Here is a 19457-nt window from a genome sequence, read left to right as displayed (position 1 = left end):
ATAGGGCTGACCAGCATTTCCATTGCTTTACTGATCGGCATCTGCCAGGAAAACTATTGGATGCCTGAAAATCTGGTTGGTGCATGCCACAGTAATTGAGTCAGGGAATGTGGAGAAGGAAAATTCCAGGTGTCATGAGTCCAAGCCCAGAGAGGTTGTTCTTTGTCCAGCTCCATTCGCCTTAGGGTTTTGTTTGTTTCATTTTTTTTTTCTCCTGTAGATTGTGTAGATAGCTTTCTGGGGGTTTGGTGGATTTTCATCTCGGTGTTTTCTTAGGTACTTTGAAATAATGGCCCAGTTAGATCTTCACTTGGTGAGGCTGATCAGAATAAGCATCTTTTCCAAGAAGACCCTGAGGACAGAGGACCAGGGACTCCTGTGGAGCCCTCGGGTCTCTTCTGGGCCTGTGGGTGGGTAGTCCTCATGGGAAGCCCCACAGGGTTGGGGAGGGGGACTTTTAGGGGATACAGGACACAGAAGACATGATAGCAAGTGTTTTCAGACCTCTTCTGGCCTCCTGATCATCTCTGGGGACTCCACAGTTATTTCTAAAAGAAAGGTTCAAAGAACTCTCCCAACAACAGCTTCCCCCATCTCCAGCTTTGCTTGGAGGCCTTATGCTTTTGATGTGCCTCCCTTCGTGCTGCCAGGGGCAAATACTTGTCTGGGGAACTAGAAAGGAGGCAAGGATCCTCGACTATTCAGCTTGAAATAGAAATCCTTAATTTTGAGATTTTGTTGCTGTTTTTCTTGCCAGTTCAGCCAGGTCTTTGGACCACTTATATCCCTGTCACCTTCCTGTACTGGACCCATGCCCTAGAGGCCTACCACCACTGGTGGGCACAAGCCCTCTGGGGGCATCTTCCTGACACGGGGTGTTTGAGGCTTGCTCTGCTTGCTTTATGCTCTCAGTCCACCTTCATATTCACAGACCTTATCATTTCAACTAATGGCAACCCTGATACGGGGCATACATCATGTGGTGTGGCAGAGAGGTTTGCAGTGATGCTGGAAGCTTCCGAAGAGCATTTTCATCCATTAAAGGTTTTAGTGGGATGCTGGGGAAGGCAGCATCGGGAGGCTCCCAGCCAGACATCATTTTAAGCCAGAACCCTTTCCTATTGATTCTTTTATTGTTTCCTAGACACTGATTAATTGGAGGGCTGGGGCTCAGATCCCCTCTTCTGGCTTCCCAAGGCATGCAGGCAGTGGTCAGCATGGTTCATGGAACAGACTAGACCTTTTGGGTGCCCTGAGTAGAAGACTATCAAACTCTCTAGGTTCATTTCCGTATTACCAAATTCCCAGAAAGAGCCATAAAGAACCAAGCGACTGCATGTCCGCAGGGGATCAGAAGTGGTCCACCCTCAGCCTCCGGCCCTTCAGCCCACCACAGCCACACTGGCTTTTGGAGGTTTATGACTTGTCAGAAAAAGTTGAGGAATTTACCTCCTGGTTGACTTGGGTTTCTGTTTGCCCTTTTCCAAATCAGAGAAAAAGTTAGTTAAAACAATAGGATAATGCTTAGTAACTTCTTCATTAAAAATAACTATTAAAATGTACCCATGTTTCCACTCAGAAATTTATTTTTGCTTTTATTCAATGTCTATTTCTAGGGTTTATAGTCAGCTTGAGCTGAGAACCTTTCATTTGTGGCCTTGAGTCTGGCCATGGGTTTTGACCCAAAGCAATGCCTTTCTTCTCTAAAGGAGCAGAGGATTTTCTTGGGCACAACTATCCATTCTGTGGACGGTTTTCTCCTCTGGAGTCAGGGTCAAAGGATGTTGAATTTCCTGCCCACGGGAGTCTTGTGTATGGATGTAGCACCCAGGAGAATTTGGAGAGGGTGGGGGCAAGGCAGGGGAGCACAGACGTGAGCTCCTGACCTGAAAGCCGCCCTGTCCCCCTTCAGACTTCTCTATGATGACGCCCATCAATGACCTCCACACAGCCGACTCCTTGAACCTGGCCAAGGGGGAGCGGCTCATGCGGTGCAAGATCAGCAGTGTCTACCGCCTCCTGGACCTGTATGGCTGGGCCCAGCTGAGTGATACCTACGTGACAGTAAGGACAGCATCTGGGGCTGGGTGGGGCTCTGCCTATGGCCCCCACCAAATCCAGAGGGAGACCTCCTGACCCTTGGCGTGGCTGTTACAGTGCTGGCCGTGAGCTCTTCCAAGGTTTCTGGCTACCTGAAATAGACAACCTGCCCCTTAGGTACTTCTCTGGATGTGGAGCCAGGAATTCCTGGATCCTATTTCTAGGGCCACCCTTGACCATTGGGAGATTCCTCTTATAGCTCCATTTCCCTGACTCCAAATAAAGGCTGAGTCTTCTTCATCTCTCATGGGTCAGGAGGAAGTAAGCATTCTTGGGGTGGGGGGAGGTTTGTATGCAGTGGATTCAGGGGTAAAGGTGATTCAAGCACAGCATCGTTGGAAGTGGCCCCTCCCCCTCCTCACCACTGGGAACACATGTCTTTCCTCCAGCTGAGAGTCAGCAAGGAGCAGGACCACTTCCTGATCAGCCCTAAGGGAGTCTCTTGCAGCGAAGTCACAGCCTCCAGCCTGGTAAGTACAGTGTGACATCTCACTACCAAATTCTTGTTGAAATGACAGTACCATCTTTGCTCCGCGCTAGCCACTGCCATCTTGCCCTTCATGCAGTTTGCAACCTGGTGGGAGAGAGAAATCACGTGGACACCAAAACAAACTGTGCCCAGAGCATGATGTGACCAAGAGACCAAATGGGAGGTGAAGGCAGAAAGTACTCTAGGAGGGAGAGGGAAGGAAAGATGAGCCTAGAGGCCTCTGAGCCCAGGACTGGACTTCAAAGGCTGGGAGTCAGGAAGCCTTCCTGGCTCAGGGGTACAAAAGAACAATAGCCTGTGCTTTGTCCCAAAGCAACGCAAGGCTCTTCTAGTGCTGTGAGAGAGAGCTTCTGGGTCCCCTTTCCGGGCTGAGTTTTCAAATTTGTGCAATGGCAGTACCCACACACCCTATGGCCCTGGAGCTGTCCTCAAGAGGGGGGACTGTTTTCTCACTGGACAAAGGCACTGCATGGGACAGTAACTGTCCTGTTACTCAGTAGAGATCTCGCGTGACAACAGGTCACATATCCAAGGCCGAGATAAGGAGCACATGAGAGCAGAGAGAGCTCATCGCAGAGAGGGAAGCCTGAGCGGGCCACGCAGCCGAGGAGGTTGGGGAGCTGGGCTGACGGGAAACCAGGGTCTGCATCAGACCCTTGCAGGTTTAAGTTCCTGAGCTGGCAGGGTTGCTGCCACTTTCATGGGTCAGGCCACTCGAAAGTCATGTTCATCCTGTAAAATTCACTTAAAATAGCATTTTGTAAGAGAGGGCTTGTTGACCACCTTATGCTTCTGCTGGAACTAGTGTTGTCAGTAGCGTGTTCCTAGCTTTGGTGCCACTTGCCTGCCTGGGCCCCTGGCTGGGTGTGGTAGGTGTGTGTGAACCGCCCTGTGAGCTGCATTCGGCCTCTCCCCGTGCCGCAGTTTTAAGGGTTGCATGTCATGATTTTGCATGTCAAAGCTGTCATGATTTTTAGAAAGGAAAAATCTAGCCTGCTAATGTCCAGCAACCACCTCTAGTCAATAAGTTAGGCTAAATTAACTACCTACCAGCTGCTGGGACACTGCTCGTGGAGCAGGAGGTGTTTTCAGCCTAAGGGTGTCTGGAGGGGCCTGTTTCAGGGTTAGGTTGTGTTGAGTGATTTGGCATCTAAGAAGGAGGTGTTGGGGACTTCCCTATAGCTCGAGCGGTAAAGAATCTGCCTGCAATGCAGGAGCCCAGGGTTCAATCCCTGGGTTGGGAAAATCCTCTGGAGAAGGGAATGGCAATCCATTCCAGTATTCTTGCCTGGAGAATCCCATGGACAGGGAAGCCTGGCGGGCTACAGTTTGTTGGATGGCAAAGAGCTGGACATGACTGAGCGACTAACACACAGAAGGAGGTGGTGTGTGGTGCAGTGTCCGCCCGGGGGCAGTTCTCGGTGGGGTGGGGTGGGGGGGCCACAGAATGAGGCCAAAGCCGCTATTGGTGCAGTAAGGAGGAAGTCTTGGTCCTCTACTGAGATGATATATGGTTTTCATTCTTCACTTTGTTAATGTGTTGTATCATACTGATTAGTTTTCATATATTGAACCATCCTTGTATTCCTGGGATAAATCCCACTTGATCATGGTGTGTTGTTCAGTCACCAAGTCATGTCCAGCTCTTTGCAACCCTAAGGACTGCAGCACACCAGACTTGCCTGTCCCTCACTATCTCCCAGAGTTTGCCCAAATTCATGTCAATTTCATCGGTGATGCCTCCGACCATCTCATCCTCTGTCTGTATGGTCCTTTTAATGTGTTGTTGGATTCAGTTTGCTAGTATTTTGTTGAGAATTCTTCAATCTGTATTCATATTCATCAGTGATATTGATCTGTGATTTTCTTTTTTTGTGATATATTTTTGTGGTTTTGGTATCATGATGATGGTGGCCTCATAGAATGAGTTTGGGAGTGTTCATTCCTCTGCAGTTTTTTTGGAAGAGTTTCAGAAAGATAGGTATTAACTCTTCTCTAAATGTTTGATAGAATTCACACCTGAAGCCACCTGTTCTTGGACTTTTGTTTGTTGGAAGTTTTTAATCATAGTTTCACTTTCAGTACTTGTGATTGATCGGTTGATATTTTCTGTTTCTTCCTGGTTCAGTCTAGAAGGTTGTTTATCTCTACGAATTTGTCCATTTCTCCCAGGTTGTCCATTTTATTGGCATGTATTAATAGTTGCTTGTAGTAGTCTCTTATGATCCTTTGTGTTGGTCATTTTTGCATTTGTGCAAACTTATTTTTGCCTTTGTTTAGACATGATTAAGGAGTAGCTTTTGTCTTCTGTGTCACAGTCAAAAGTGGTCTTCTCTGATGATGATGTTCTGTGAGATTGTTTATGTTAAGCAGGAAGTGCTATGGCTTAGCTGTGTGCCAGGCCAGCAACGGCTGCCAAAAGTTGTGTGTGTGTGCGTGCAGGCGTGCGTACATGCACGGGCATGCATGTGTTTTCACTGTAACACCCACAACCCCTTGGAGTCAAAAGCAGATTATGAGACTAGGGACTGCTCTCTCATTTGTCTTTTAAGACCTAGCTTTTGGGTGACTGGTAAATGGATGTTCATTATACTATCCTCTTTACCTTTGCGTGGGATTAAATTTTTTCAAAATAATAAGCTGGAAAAAAAGAAAAAAGCTCAGTTTAGATGCTACTTCCTCCAGGAAGGCTTCTCTGCTCTCCTGTTTCCACTGGGATTAAAGACTCATCCTATCTGCTTCTAGAGAATTCTGTGAATGACTCTCTCCTTGCACCTTGATACTCAAACTGTGGTCCATGGACCAACAGCAGGGGTATCACTGGACTCTTTTTGGAAGTGCAGACTCCCAGGCTGAGTTCTTGGCCTATCAAATTCGAATCTGCATTTTGATAGGATCTCCAGGTAATCCTCATGCATAGTGAAGTTTGAGAAACTCTTGCAGTTTTTGTGTTGAATTAAAATCGCCATTGTTTCCCAGTAGTCTGTGTGCTCACCCTTTGGGAAGGAACTCTTCCCCTGACCCCACCACCAGGCACATCCATTGCCCGTGGTGTGGTGGAGAGTAGACACTGGTGGGTGGGCATATGCCTGGCCTACCTGCAGGGAGGGGAGTGAGAGGCCTCTGCCTTCTAGTGGTCAGAAGTCTCTCTTCCTCCTCACCCCTACCCTGGCCCAGATCAAAGTGAACATCCTGGGAGAGGTGGTGGAGAAGGGCAGTAGCTGCTTCCCTGTGGACACCACGGGCTTCTGCCTGCACTCGGCCATCTACGCTGCCAGACCTGACGTGCGTTGCATCATCCACCTGCACACTCCAGCCACGGCCGCGGTGAGTGTCAGCTCTTCAGCCAGCATTTCAGCCCCCATGGCAGCAGACCCATGGCACATGTCTCTCTGAGAGTCTCCCCACGGGGAGCCCCCACAAGCTAGGAGCAAACTCACCATTTAATGCAGTTCTGGAAAGATTCCCTGGAACTCAGGCCAAGGTGAGGAGGGACACCCGATGTGGGAATCTCCTCCTCTCCATTTTTTCTGACTGTGGAAGTCTCGGTGAGGGGAGATAAGGTGAAGGTGTGTACTGTCGGCCCCCCTGTGTCCCCCAACTGCTGCATACGCAAACTGGCCCCACTCGCCCGGGTGATGCCACCTTCTGAGCCTCTGCTTAGGTCAGGCTGGCACCTGCGCCCTAGCCCAGGCTCTGGCATGGACAGATCTTGCTATGAGATCAGATGGTGGGAACCTGTACTGTGTCCACTTTTCACAATACGGGATGGGCTGAGAGCTGGGGCAGGAGCAAAGAGAACGGGGAGAGAACAGAGGGAAGACCGTCAAGGAGCAGGCTTCCCCTGAGGGTCTCTGGACATTTCTCTATGTCTACCTGAGGTGCTGCAGTGCATCTGGAACGAGCAGATACCCAGTCCCCAACTTACCAATCCCCTGGCCACACACCTACACGGGCAGAGCAGACCTGCCACTGACTTGTGATTTTTCTCTGCAAAATCACACTGGTTTATAAGCACTCAGACATTCCAAAAGTTAGACTGAGGCTACGTGATGTATTTGTGCCAAGTATGCATCTCTGCAGAGCGGGGGCTGATGTGGGGGACAAGATGACTGAAGGAAGGTGAGAGGCTCTCCCAATCTCTCCACGTTCCTTGATTTTAATAAAGGCCAAGAGTTGGCACATGGTGGTTACAGCCTGGGTTTTAATCATCTTTCCTGGCACTTGCATTGCCCCATTGCTAGAAAAATGGGAGCTTCTCAATGGGCCTCCCTGTTAGCAAAGAGTTGTGACTGTTACTGCAGCCAAGGGTGAAGGTCTCTACCAAGCCACCCCCTGGACCCTGGACACTGTTTCACTGCTGCCTGTCCCCAGATAGAGCTTGACTGGCCATCTGAGGAGAGGGGACTATGACAGAGGGGCAGGGGTTGGGGGGGTGGGGGTGGAGTTGCTGCGCTAACCATTCCTTATCTCACTGAAGGTGTCAGCCATGAAGTGGGGCCTCCTGCCTGTGTCCCATGATGCCCTTCTGGTGGGGGACATGGCGTATTATGACTTCAATGGTGAGATGGAGCAGGAAGCTGATCGGATCAACCTGCAGAAGTGCCTTGGACCCACCTGCAAGGTTCGGCTCAGCTGTTCTAAGAAGATGCTCTGGGAGGGGTTGTCAAAAACCCACATCACAAAAGGGATAAATATTCATTGGAAAAAGTTGCAGATAAACAAAAGCAACAAAAGAAAGGAAATAATCTTTCACCCTACCCTTCGATTTTGATGCACACTCCCATATCTATTCACGTAGATTTGCAAAACTAGGATTGTAAAACTCTGCTTTCCCCTTAGCAATATACAGTCAACTCCTCTGTAAGTTATTAAAATACTTTCTAATCACTATTTTAAATTACATGTCACCGAATGAATGACTGTTCCATCATTTACCTGAACAGTCCTCTATGGTTGGACATTGAAAACGTTTTTCTCCCTGAATTTTCCTTTAATATAAACAATTCCATGATGAAAATTCCTTCTGCTACACCTTTGTGTTTGCCTGGGATGCTTTCCTTAGGATAAATTTCTAAAGGATGCATAGTTTAACTTATTACCGCATAGTAACAGACTGCCCTCTCGTCCAGACGAGGCTAGTATGTATGAGAATGCCATTTTTCTATAGTTTCCTCAAACTTGAGTATTATCCCTTTTTTTTTTTCTTACTTGACAGAACAGAATCTCATTATTATTGCTTGATTTAAGTCTGAAGATCTATTTTATAACAGCACATAATCAGGGCTGGTGAGCTTAGAAGGGGAAGTTTCAGAGCCAAGCCTGGCTTGATGGGTGCTTTGCCCCCTTCCTTGCTGCTGCTGGAGTCATCTCCCACTTGAGAATCCCTGTCTTCCCATCTCTAACATGGAGCAGAAATGCCTGCTACCCTCTCCTGCCATCCTCTGAAACCTCATGAGCAGAGCCAGGAGAGGGGTGATGTTCACAACCCTGAAATGCTACAAAAAGACAGGAGGCGTTCGCTATCTGTAAAATCTTTTGTGAGCGAGAGTCATAGTCTCTTCCCATCTCTGTGGCTCTTAAGAGGAAAAAAAAATTCCAGCTGTTTTCAACAAGAACAGGTGTGAGGACTAGGCCACTGGGCCTCAGCCCAGGTACTGGAAGGACGAATCTGATGCTTGGATTGCGTCCCAGCCCCCAGGTGGGTGTCACTTGGGTATTACTCACAGCATCCTTAAGGATGAAACCAACCAAGAAGGGAGGGTGCACCTGGACTTTGGTGTAAATTGATTTCTGTTTTCCCCCATTTAGATCTGCCTGCCCCTGGCTGAGTCAGAAACACTGCATCATCAGGGACAGCCTGGGTTCTGGTTCCAACTCTGCCCCTAATTAGCTGGGAGACTTTCAATTTCTTTAAGCTTTTATTTCCTTTAATGAGATAGAGTAGAAGGTTGCTATGGCCTCTTTCATGGAACTGTAGGATCTTAGAGCTGCCAGGCCCCACAGAGTTCATGGGGAAGAAGCCTGGGGCCGGAGAGGTGACCCAACTCACCTGTGTCTGCAGGGTCACCTCTCGGGGATCACTCCCTTGAATGTGACTCACAAGTCAACCCAGTCACAGGGGACAAGTTGGACCCTTGTATTTAAATACACTTAAATACACTTATTTAAGTGTACAGCAAATACACTTATTCACTTTAACATAACCATTCATTTTTCAGACTTTTAAGCTCGCAGGGCCTAAAAACCCAAGCCTTGCCCAAAGAAATCCATCAAGCTATTCAGTCTGTTTTAAAAAGCATCTTCCATTTCTTCGGGTATATACCTTAAGCATTCTTTTGGGTGGATATTAAAACTCATGGGGGTAGCATTGGGTTTTTGCATAGGGAGAGTGAGTGAGGAACTAGGGGGCAGGTGTTCCAGGATGGGATATGGAAATTGATCTGAATAAAATGAAAAATCTTTCCCTCTTAATTGAAGTTTAGAAGGCTGAAAGTTTCAATTGGCTGTTTGCTCCTGTACAGATCCTGGTGCTACGAAACCATGGAGTGGTTGCTCTGGGTGATACTGTGGAGGAGGCATTTTATAAGATCTTCCACCTACAGGCTGCGTGTGAGATACAGGTAAGCACGTTCCTCTGGACAGCGGACCCAGGAGGGGCTCCGATCGGGGCCAAGGGATAATGGTGGTGGCCCCATGAGCTGTGACTTAAGGAGACCTTTAAGTGGAGCCTTACCCTGTTTCTCTGCCTTATTCTTCTAAAGTTTCACACTTAGTTTTGTAGCTTTAAAATTTTTTATCACCCTTGTCCAACAACCAGCACCCAACTCTTGGGGGTCAGTGTTGAGGGCAGGAAGATGCCTGGGCGCATCAGTAGGACAGTGGGAGGTCTGTCCCATGCTCCTGTGTTACCTGGGGTGTCCCCTCACAAACACCACCCAGGTAGGTCTGCTTTTCTTTGCTTGGAGGAGGGTAGTTTGCAACAACCCTGAATGTGGTCCAGTCCAGAAAGAGAAATGGAGAGAAGGCCCAGGTGGAGTGTTGGTATGGCAGGCCTGGCACCAGGGAAGCCCCAGGGTGAATTTCGGGGAGCCTGTGGTGGTCCTCCTAACTGGTAAAGGATGAGATAGAGGGTGGGTGGAGAAGCAATAGGAAAACACACATCCTGCAGTTTTATCAAATAAGATGGTGTTGGATAAGCCAAGCACATGCTCCTTCCAGTGCAGCAAGCTATCAGAGGTGAGTAGGGGGTACCTGCACAACTGACTGGGCTCCATCCTTCCCAGCCCTGGGTTCTGTGCCCTTGGGTCAGGGACTTGCCCCCTGCAAGCCTCCATTTCCTGTTTCCTCAACTGTAGAACTGGGTCTATAGAGACCTTGTGAGGATGGCCTCTCAGACAAGGAGAGGTGTTGCTGGTGGTATTTTCAGGACTCAGTTGACAGGGCAGGCCAGCTGCTCCAGGGTGAGTCAGCGCTTTTGCAGCCCTTGTGGTGTCCCGTCTGCCCTCTCCTGGCATGCCTGGGCAGAGCAGTGTCCCAGGAAGACCGCTCATCCTTTTCTTGGTCGCTATGCCGGAAGAATGGAAGTAATCCCCAAAGCATCACTAGTGGAGGCTGTACAGTGGGACCTTTCTCAGTGGTTTTTAAAGGATAAGTTGAGAGGACAGTGATGAAGAGATGACCCCTCCCCCCATCCAATGATGCCGGCTCTGAACTCTGACCCCTGGATGATGTTAGAACCCGGCAGAGCTTCTGATAAGCCCACTTTCTCTTCTCCACATCTGAACTCTGAAGAGTTTCCCATTTTTCTGCAGAAGGAGGCTTCTATGAGAAAATAGCTCATAATAAAGCCTTATCTCCTTGCAAAGATAGCCCAGCCCTAAAAATGAATGGATAGAGTACGCCTCCATAGGCTCTAGATCCCCAGAAAGGGCCCCTGTGCTATTTAACCAAAGGGAGGAAAGCCATCTAGCTGGGCCTTCGGCTAGATGGAGGGCCGAGCTGCCCGCCACTCTCCTGGACAGCCCCTGCTGCTCCTCTTGGCCCTGCCTGCTGTCACGTTCTTTTCAGTTGGGACTGGTTCGATGTGACTTTTATAAAGTGCATCAGGCAATGGGGCAGATAACCCCAAGAAAGGCTCCAGTGTCTTTTTCCAGTGAGTGGAACAGGAAGGCTTCTAGAGGGAGAAGTGAACTGGAAGGAGTAGAAGAAAAACAGGAGAGATAGATGAAGGGTGTGGGTGGATGAAGGCTCAGAAGAGACCAGGTACCGGCAGCCTGCAGAGCTGTTGGGACTACAGCCTCTGAAAGGGACATTTCCAGATGGATGAGCTGCCCTGGAGTTCTGCTTGCATCATGGGACTAATTTTCTCCCTCAATGACCTTGGTAAATAAGCAAATGTATCTGTGGTCATTGCAGTAGTTCAAGGCTAAGAGCCTGTTCCCCTCTCCTGGGGACAACATTCTCTTTGCTTTGCATCCATTTGGGGTTCCAGGAAACTGGGTCATCCTCTATTCACAGAGGCGGCTACCTGCTCTGCTTACAGACAGATGAGAAGAAGCTCGGGCAACTCTCCATCTGCTACCCATTGCCATGGAAACGCATAGGGGAAGAGGGAGGTGGTGGGAGGCAGCTCTTGCAAGGAAGTGGGCAGTTCTCTCCTCCTCCACAAATGACCAGTCCCCGGGGTACTGCTTCTCAGCGTTCCATGGTAAAGCCTCAGAGTTTGTTTATCATAAGTGTTTCTATGGCACTGTTTATGCACCACGTGCTGTTCCAAGAGCTTTAGGAATACCTTAAATCAGCCTCATGAGGTAAATATACTATTTGCATTTTACAGGGAGGGTAAATAGCTGCTCAAAGTTACACGGCAAGTAGGTGGCAGAGCCAGGATCCAGACTCGGGCAGCCTGGTACCCAAGTTCTGTGTCTTAAACACTACATTGCACTGCTTCTCAGGGCAGTAAAAGCTGGTGGGAAAGGTCAGCTGACAGGCTGGGGCCTCTCCCCAGGGAGCTGGCACTTCAAGTCAAGGTTTCAGGGTCCCAGGGCTAAAGCCTGCCTTGACCAGGTAGGAGCCCAGGATGAATGTGGTAATTGATCAACCAGCTAGGATTCGCTGTCTTTGAGAGTGTATTCCCATATGCTCAGCCTCAGAAGCCTCAGGGACTTCAGAATTAGAAAACAGGGCAGCAGAGGGCAGAACTGGGACCAGTGAATGAACATAATAAAAAGGTAGATTTCAACTCAATGTAATCTCTATCATCTCATTGTAACCCTTCTAACATTTGGACAATAATACTTTAGGCTACCTCTTCAAGCATGGAACTGACACCTTCTAGGAATATTACATAAGGACTCTTATTTTTTGTGAGAGTATGGAATAAATGGCCTCTAGGTGTCTATACTTGCAGGGTGTGGATTTATCTTTTTAACCTAAAAATGGAGGCTTGCTATGGGACACATGCCTTGGATGAAGAGGGTGTGGAAACTGCTTGTTCTTCTTCCTCTTCACAGAGTGTTGGGGGTCACTGAAGCCTGGCTGACCTCCAGGAAGTCTCATGGGGCTGTATGTTACACTGGTGACTCTGATACTCTCTGGAATATGTCCAGGATCCTCAGGGCTTCATCAGCCTGGGTTTCTCATCAGGCTACATCGATTTCTTCCATCTTCAATAAAACAATAACTGACATAAAAACTGGAACACTGAAAGTTTAAATAATTGGAGCTGTTCCCCCACAGCATGCAGGTTTACAGGAGATAACAGATATTAATCAGAACACCAGGGTCTTGATGCCGTGCTGAGTTGCTCAGTTGTGTCCGACTCTTTGTGACGCTATGGACTGTAGCCTCCCAGGCTCCTCTATCCATGGGGATTCTCTAGACAAGAACACTGGAGAGAGTTTCCATGCCCTCCTCCAGGGCATCTTCCCAGCCCAGGACTCAAACCCAGGTCTCCCGCATTTCAGGCGGATTCTTTACCATCTGAGCCACCAGGGAAGCCTGAGAATACTGGTGTGGGTGTCCTGTCCCTTCTCCAGGGGATCTTCCTGACCCAGGAATCGAACTGGAGTCTCCTGCATTGCAGGCGGTGTCTTTACCAGCTGAGCTGCTGGGGAAGGGTCTTGATATGCAGTACAAAACTTCAGCTTCAGTACTTACAATACTTGGAATCCACCATTTCTCTCTCTGTGTCTGGACTTACCCAAGAAGCCAAATCATAGCCAGTTGTATCTGGGTGGCAGATATGGGGAATAAATAGAATGTACTTTCAGATGAGCATGGAATTAGAAAATAAGATTAGTTGGATTCATGAATGTTTTTAGGATCATTCTAAAACTGCCTGTTTTATACACACACCTCTTGTGCTAAAACCCAAAGTCCATTGCTTCTGGTTATCTGTATGGTTGTCTCCCCATGGAGCCTTGATAGTGGAGCAAACACTCTAAGCCTGTGGATGAAAGTTCTCCAAGCCCTATACAGGGCCTGCCTGTGCCTGTCAGCTGTTCATCTGTCTCCTTTTTCTGGGCTTCCTTGACTGGCTAAACCCATTATGGAGGATATTCTTCCTTTAGACCTGTTAATTCATCCAACAGGCCACACTCATATTTTGTTGGCCTCTAGAAGCCAGCTTATTTCTTTCAAGAGACTTGTTTTTTAAGGGGAGATATTTCAGACACAGAAAAATACAGAGGATAATACAATACCCACTCTCCACCCACCAGATTTAACAAATATCAACAGCCTTTTCTTCTTGGAGAAGTAAAATATTATAGATGAGAATTGAAGTCTCTTTTTTTCAAATTCCCTTGTTCCCTGTTGGCCTCTGTGCCAAGTAACTTTTCAGTCTTTTGCGCTGTTTTATTCTCAAGATTTAACCCTTGCTATGGGTATGTCTCCCTAAAAACTGACATTAGGAAAGAAATACTAATACCTCTTCCTTGGAAATGGGCACATGCCCTACAAGTTTGGAGCAGCTTTCCTCTGGGAGGAAAAAACCAGATACAACTCAGTTTTCCAGAAATTTCTGTTTCTAACCTTCCCTGATCCCCATTCTCTGTTACGCACAGGAGCAGAGATGTGTACAGGGTTGTGGGTGTATACACACACACGTGTGTGTGAGCTGACGGCTTTCTGCTCTTTGCCACAGGTGTCTGCTCTGTCCAGCGCGGGGGGTGTGGAGAACCTCATTCTGCTGGAGCAGGAGAAGCGCCGGCCTCATGAGGTGGGATCTGTGCAGTGGGCAGGAAGCACCTTCGGGCCCATGCAGAAGAGTCGGCTGGGGGAGCACGAGTTCGAGGCCCTCATGAGGATGCTGGACAATCTGGTGAGTCTCCTGCCATTGTCCTTCCAGGCCAGTCCTTTGTGGCTTAGCCCCCCAAAACCAGTCAGTGTGAAGCACTCGGTGGATGTTAGAACTGCCAGCATCACAGTTCAGCTGTTAAAGGCCCTTGAGTGGCAACTTGGCTAAGAATTTGTGGTCATTCTAAAGTACTTGAGACTTCTCAAACGATGGCCTTTGCCACTCCCTTTCCAAGGGCTGTGGATGTCATACCTGCTGGGTGCCTTTTGGAGAAGGGGTAGGAAGCTACTGGTTGGCATGTGAGGTGGTAATCCAGCAAAAATCAGGACCAAGACCCTCTATCATATTGTGGCTTGGCTTACTCCTCTTTTGCAGTTAGCTCTGTGTTTCCTTCTAATCTCATGATTTTAATGCAGAAAACATAATAGCTTTGATTTCCCTATTTCCAATAAACAGCATTATAGCCCTATTCCTATTGTGATGAATCAACCAAACAATCAGGCGAAAAATTAACTGATATGTGACTAGAGTGGGCTTTAAAGGATCCAAAAGCATTATAAGACATCCTTCCTTCTGGAACTAACAGTTTAATTGATGATATATGACATAAACAGGAAACAATTCAAGAATAAGAGGAAAGCATATACAGTGAGGATCTAAGGGCAAGAAGAGGCTATGGCTTCCCAGATTGCTCAGAAGAGTGAAGATGTGCCCTATTTTTGCAACATTTCTGTATTTTTCCCCCTCCTCCTCACTGCTACTAATTTGGACCCTTTCGTTATTATGTCTGGGTCATTGCAATAATTAATCCTTTCCTTTTTGCTTCCAGTTCCTCCAAATCATCACCAGTTTATTACAGGTCTGACCACAAGGGTAACTTTATAGTACTGAAAGGTATAATTCACAATGAAAATACAACTATTAACATTTGTGTGTAGAGTAATCTGTGGCTGAATAAAGCACCAGGACCAAATGGTTTCATGCAGAAATTCCCTCAAACCTTTAAGAAATAGACTATTCTTATGCTGTTTAAACTGTGGCAGAGAAGAGTGAAAGAAGGAAACCAGGTCCTAACAATTATAACACATTCAGACAAATCTCACTCTGAGTTGATGAAAAATGCTGCATGAAAACTAGCAAATAGTATCTGGCATAATATTAGAATAATAATACATGATAAAGAAGTGAGGGCTCATTCCTTGTATTGAAGGATGGTTTAATATTATAAATCTAAATATATTTCATGATATCAATGAGTCAAAGGATAAACACCTATGGATCACTTTGAGATCAAAAGGTATTTGATAAAAATGTAATCTCTATTTATAAAAATAATAGCTGTTAAGTAGGATAGGAAGTCATTTATTTAATATGATTAAAATTGCTTTTTTTTTGTCAAAACAAACACCAGTTTCATGGTGAAACACTAGAAGAATTTCCATTAAATTTTGAAACTGAACAATGATTCTGGTCTCAGCACTATTATTTAATGTTGTTCAAGACTAATATTGAAAATCAATTCAAGGCAGTGAGATCTAAAAATAAGAGGTGTACATGTTGTAAAGAAAACAAAATTACTCTTCTTTATAGTTAGTACATCTATCTGCCTCTAAGGTTCAAAAGAATCAACCAAGAAAAATTAGAAATAATGAGTGCATATCAAGAAAAAAAAAAGGAGAAGACTCAGATCAACAAAATTAGAAATGATAAAGGAGAGGTCACAACAGACAATGCAGAAATACAAAGGATCATAAGAGACCTACTATGAGCAATATATGCCAATAAAATGGACAACCTGGAAGAAATGGACAAATTCTTAGAAAAGTTTAGCCTTCCAAGACTGAACAGGAAGAAACAGAAATTATGAACAGATCAATTACAAGCACTGTAATAGAAACTCTGTTCAAATATCTCCCCAAAAACAAAAGCCCAGGGCCAGATGTCTTCACAGGTTAATTCTATCAAATACTTAGAGAAGAGCTAATGTCTAGCCTTCTCAAACTTTTCCAAGAAATTGCAGAGGAAGGAACACTTCCAAACTCATTCTATGAAACCACCATCACCCTGATACCAAAACACACACACAAAAAGAAAATTACTAAAAAAGAAAATTACATATATGCAAAAATCCTCAACAAAATTCTAGCAGACAGAATCCAATAACACATTAAAAGGATCCTATACCATGATCAAATCAACTTAATCCCAGGGTTGCAAGGATTCTTCAGTGTACACCAATCCATCAATGTGATACACCACATTAATAAATTTAAAGATAAAAATCATTTGATAATCTTAATGGATGCAGAAAAAGCTTTCAACCAAATTCAGCATCCAGTTATGACAAAAACTTCAGAAAATGGGCATGGAAAGAACCTACTTCAACTTAATAAGGGCCATATATGACAGACCCACAGCAAACGTTATTTTCAATGGTAGAAAACTGTAAGCATTTCCTCTAACATCAGGAACAAGACAAGGATGCCCACTCTCATCACTTTTATTCAGCATAGTTTTGGAAGTCCTAGCCATGGCAATCAGAGAAGAAAAAGAAATAAAAGGAATCCAGATTGGAAAAGAAGAAGTAAAACTCTCACTGTTTGCAGATGGCATGATACTATACATAGAAAACCCTGTGAGATACCATCAGAAAGTTACTAGAGCTAATCAATAAATTTAGTAAAGTCACAGGGTAAAAAATCAATACACAGAAGTACCTTGCATTCCTACACATGAACAATGAAAAATCAGAAAGAGAAATTAAGGAATCAATCACATTCACCATTGCAAAAAAAAAAGAGAGAGAGAGAATAAAACACCTAAGAATAAACCTACCTAAGGAGACAAAAGACCTGTATACCAAAAACTATAAGACACTCATCAAAGAAATCAAAGATAACACTAACAAATGGAGAGATATATTATTTTCTTGGGTTATAAGACTCAATATTGTGAAAATGACTATACTATCCAAAGCCATCTACAGATTCAATGCAATACCTATCAAATTTCCATGGCATTTTTCAGAGAACTGGAACAGAAAACTTTACAGTTTGTATGGAAACACAAAGGACCCCAAATAGCTAAAGCAATCTTGAGAAAGAACAATGGAGCTGGAGAAATCAACCTTCCTGACTTCAGACTATACTACAAAGCTATAGTCATCAAGACAGTATGGTACTGGCACAAAAGAGAAATATAGACTGATGGAGCAAGATAGAAAGCCCATAAATCCATGCACCTGTGGGCACTTTATTTTTGACAAAGGAGGCAAAAATATGCAATGGAGAAAAGATCGTCTCTTTAATAACTGGTGCTAGGAAAACTGACAGCTCCTTGTAAAAGGATAAAATTAGAACGTGTCCTAACACCATAAACACAGATAAACTCAAAATGGATTAAAGACCTAAATGGAAGACCAGAAACTATAAAACTCTTAGAGTAAAACATAGGCAGAACATTTTTGGACACAAATTGCAGCAAGATCCTCTATGATCCACCTCCTAAAGTAATGGAAATAAAAATGAAAACAAACAAATGAGACCTAATTAAAATTAAAAGCTTTTGCACAGCAAAAGAATCCATAAACAAGATGAAAAGACAACCTTTAGAATGCTGCTGCTGCTGCTAAGTCTCTTCAGTCATGTCCGATTCTGTGCGACCCCATAGACGGCAGCCCACTAGGTTCCCCCGTCCCTGGGATTCTCCAAGCAAGAACACTGGAGTGGGATGCCATTTCCTTCTCCAATGCATGAAAGTGGAAAGTGAAAGTGAAGTCGCTCAGTCGTGTCTGACTCTTAGCAACCCCATGGACTGCAGCCTACCAGGCTCCTCCGTCCATGGGATTTTCCAGGCAAGAGTACTGGAGTGGGGTGCTATTGCCTTCTCTGAACCTTTAGAATGGGAGAAAATAATTGCAAATGAAGCAACTGACAAAGGATTAACCTCCAAAATATACAAGCAGCTCATGCAGCTCAATATCAGAAAAACAAACAAACAAACAAAAAACAATCAAAAAATGGGCAGAAGACCTAAACAGACATTTCTCTAACGAAGACATATAAATGGCCAATAAAACATGAATTGCTCAAAATTGCTCATTATTAGAGAAATGCAAATAAAAACTACAATGAGGAATCACTTCACACCAGTCAGAATGGCCATCATCAAAAAATCTACAAGTAATAAATGCTGGAGAGGAAGTGGAGAAAAGGAGATATTCCTGCACAGTTGATGGGAATGTAAATTGATACAGCCACTATGAAGAACAGTACGGAAATTTCTTTAAAAAAACTAGGAATAAAACTACCATATGACCCAGCAATCCCACTACTGGGTACATATACCCTGAGAAAATCATAGTTGAAAAAGACACATGTACTCCAGTGTTCATTGCAGCACTGTTTACAACAGCTAGGACGTGAAAGCAGCCTATATGTCCATCAACAGATATAAACAATAATAATTTATTCTTGGTTAAAAGCTTCAATAGGGTAAAGAGGCTTCCAAGTTAATCAATAAACTCAATGTAATTTCCTCAAAAGTGGAGCAAGATATAAGGACTTAGCAACATGTTCTTTCAGGTGAAATTCAGAATGGCTTGGAAAATTCTATAGTGATTACCACCACATGGTAAAGTGCGATAAGGCTTTAGTCATTGAAGGAAGGGGCATTAGTCCAGAAGGGACGGGCCAATCAGAGCTAGAGAGTCCAGAATCAGCTTAGAGAGTCCAGAAATAGATCCCCAATACATGAAAATTTAACAGGAGAAACAGCCATCTTATAAATCTGTGGGGAAAGATAGACTCCTAGCCCTGTGGGAAATGAACCTAGGGTGGCTTGCTGCTTTATCCTTTCAACAAGATAGATCCCTCATTCGCCAAAAATTTAAACATGAAAAGGAAATTCATATAGGTATTTAAAAACAAAGATGAATGTTTTTGATGCTCTTGTGCTGGGAAAGACCTTGTCAAGCATGGCAGGAAAGTCTGAAATCATGATGACAAATATTGACATTTATGATTACATTAAAATTCAAATTTTACATTTTTAAAAACCACCTTACCCGCCATGAACAAAACTAAAGACAAAGTATGGGGAAAATATTTGCAACATCTCTGACAGTCAAAAGATCCATATCTTTACTGTAAAAGAAATAATATGAAAAAGATAAACATCACAATAGGAAAATGAACTGAGGACACAGTTTACAAGGGAAGATATTTGAGGCCATTAAATGTAATTAAATATCCAGTCTTACTAGTAATCTAAAAAAGAACAAAACAAAAGTAGAAGGTTTTACTTTTAACCCATCTAACTGCCAATGATTTTTTTTAAACCTCAACAATATTCAGTGTGGGGAAAGGAGATGAGCACTGGGAACTCCAGCACAATTGGCAGAAGTACAAACTGGCTCAGTGTCTTGGGAAGATGGACATGATAAATATATAAAAACTTTTAAAATAAATATGTAAAAACTGTGCACCGTTTGACTCAGTCATTTTCATTACTAGGCATTTATGTTAACTGCTTAAAGAAAAATGTGTAAAATTACTCATTTTAGGG

At 44.9% G+C, this 19457-nt stretch overlaps 1 protein-coding gene across 2 annotated transcripts in view; it reads left to right on the top strand.

Annotated features, from left to right (window-relative positions):
• The window catches only part of ADD2 (adducin 2), a 115477-nt gene that overhangs the window by 74448 nt on the left and 21572 nt on the right, over positions 1 to 19457 (top strand). For both annotated transcript variants that reach the window (XM_043918326.1, XM_043918327.1), the window contains exons 5-10: positions 1913 to 2064; positions 2490 to 2570; positions 5768 to 5917; positions 7071 to 7214; positions 9115 to 9213; positions 13740 to 13916. In XM_043918326.1, coding sequence (XP_043774261.1) covers positions 1913 to 2064; positions 2490 to 2570; positions 5768 to 5917; positions 7071 to 7214; positions 9115 to 9213; positions 13740 to 13916 — 803 coding nt within the window. The remainder of the gene's footprint in view (positions 1 to 1912; positions 2065 to 2489; positions 2571 to 5767; positions 5918 to 7070; positions 7215 to 9114; positions 9214 to 13739; positions 13917 to 19457) is intronic.

Source organism: Cervus elaphus, chromosome 11, assembly GCF_910594005.1.
Source record: "Cervus elaphus chromosome 11, mCerEla1.1, whole genome shotgun sequence".
Classification (NCBI taxonomy): domain Eukaryota; kingdom Metazoa; phylum Chordata; class Mammalia; order Artiodactyla; family Cervidae; genus Cervus; species Cervus elaphus.
Note: the sequence above shows the minus strand (reverse complement) of the source record. Positions and strands in the feature narration are given on the sequence as shown.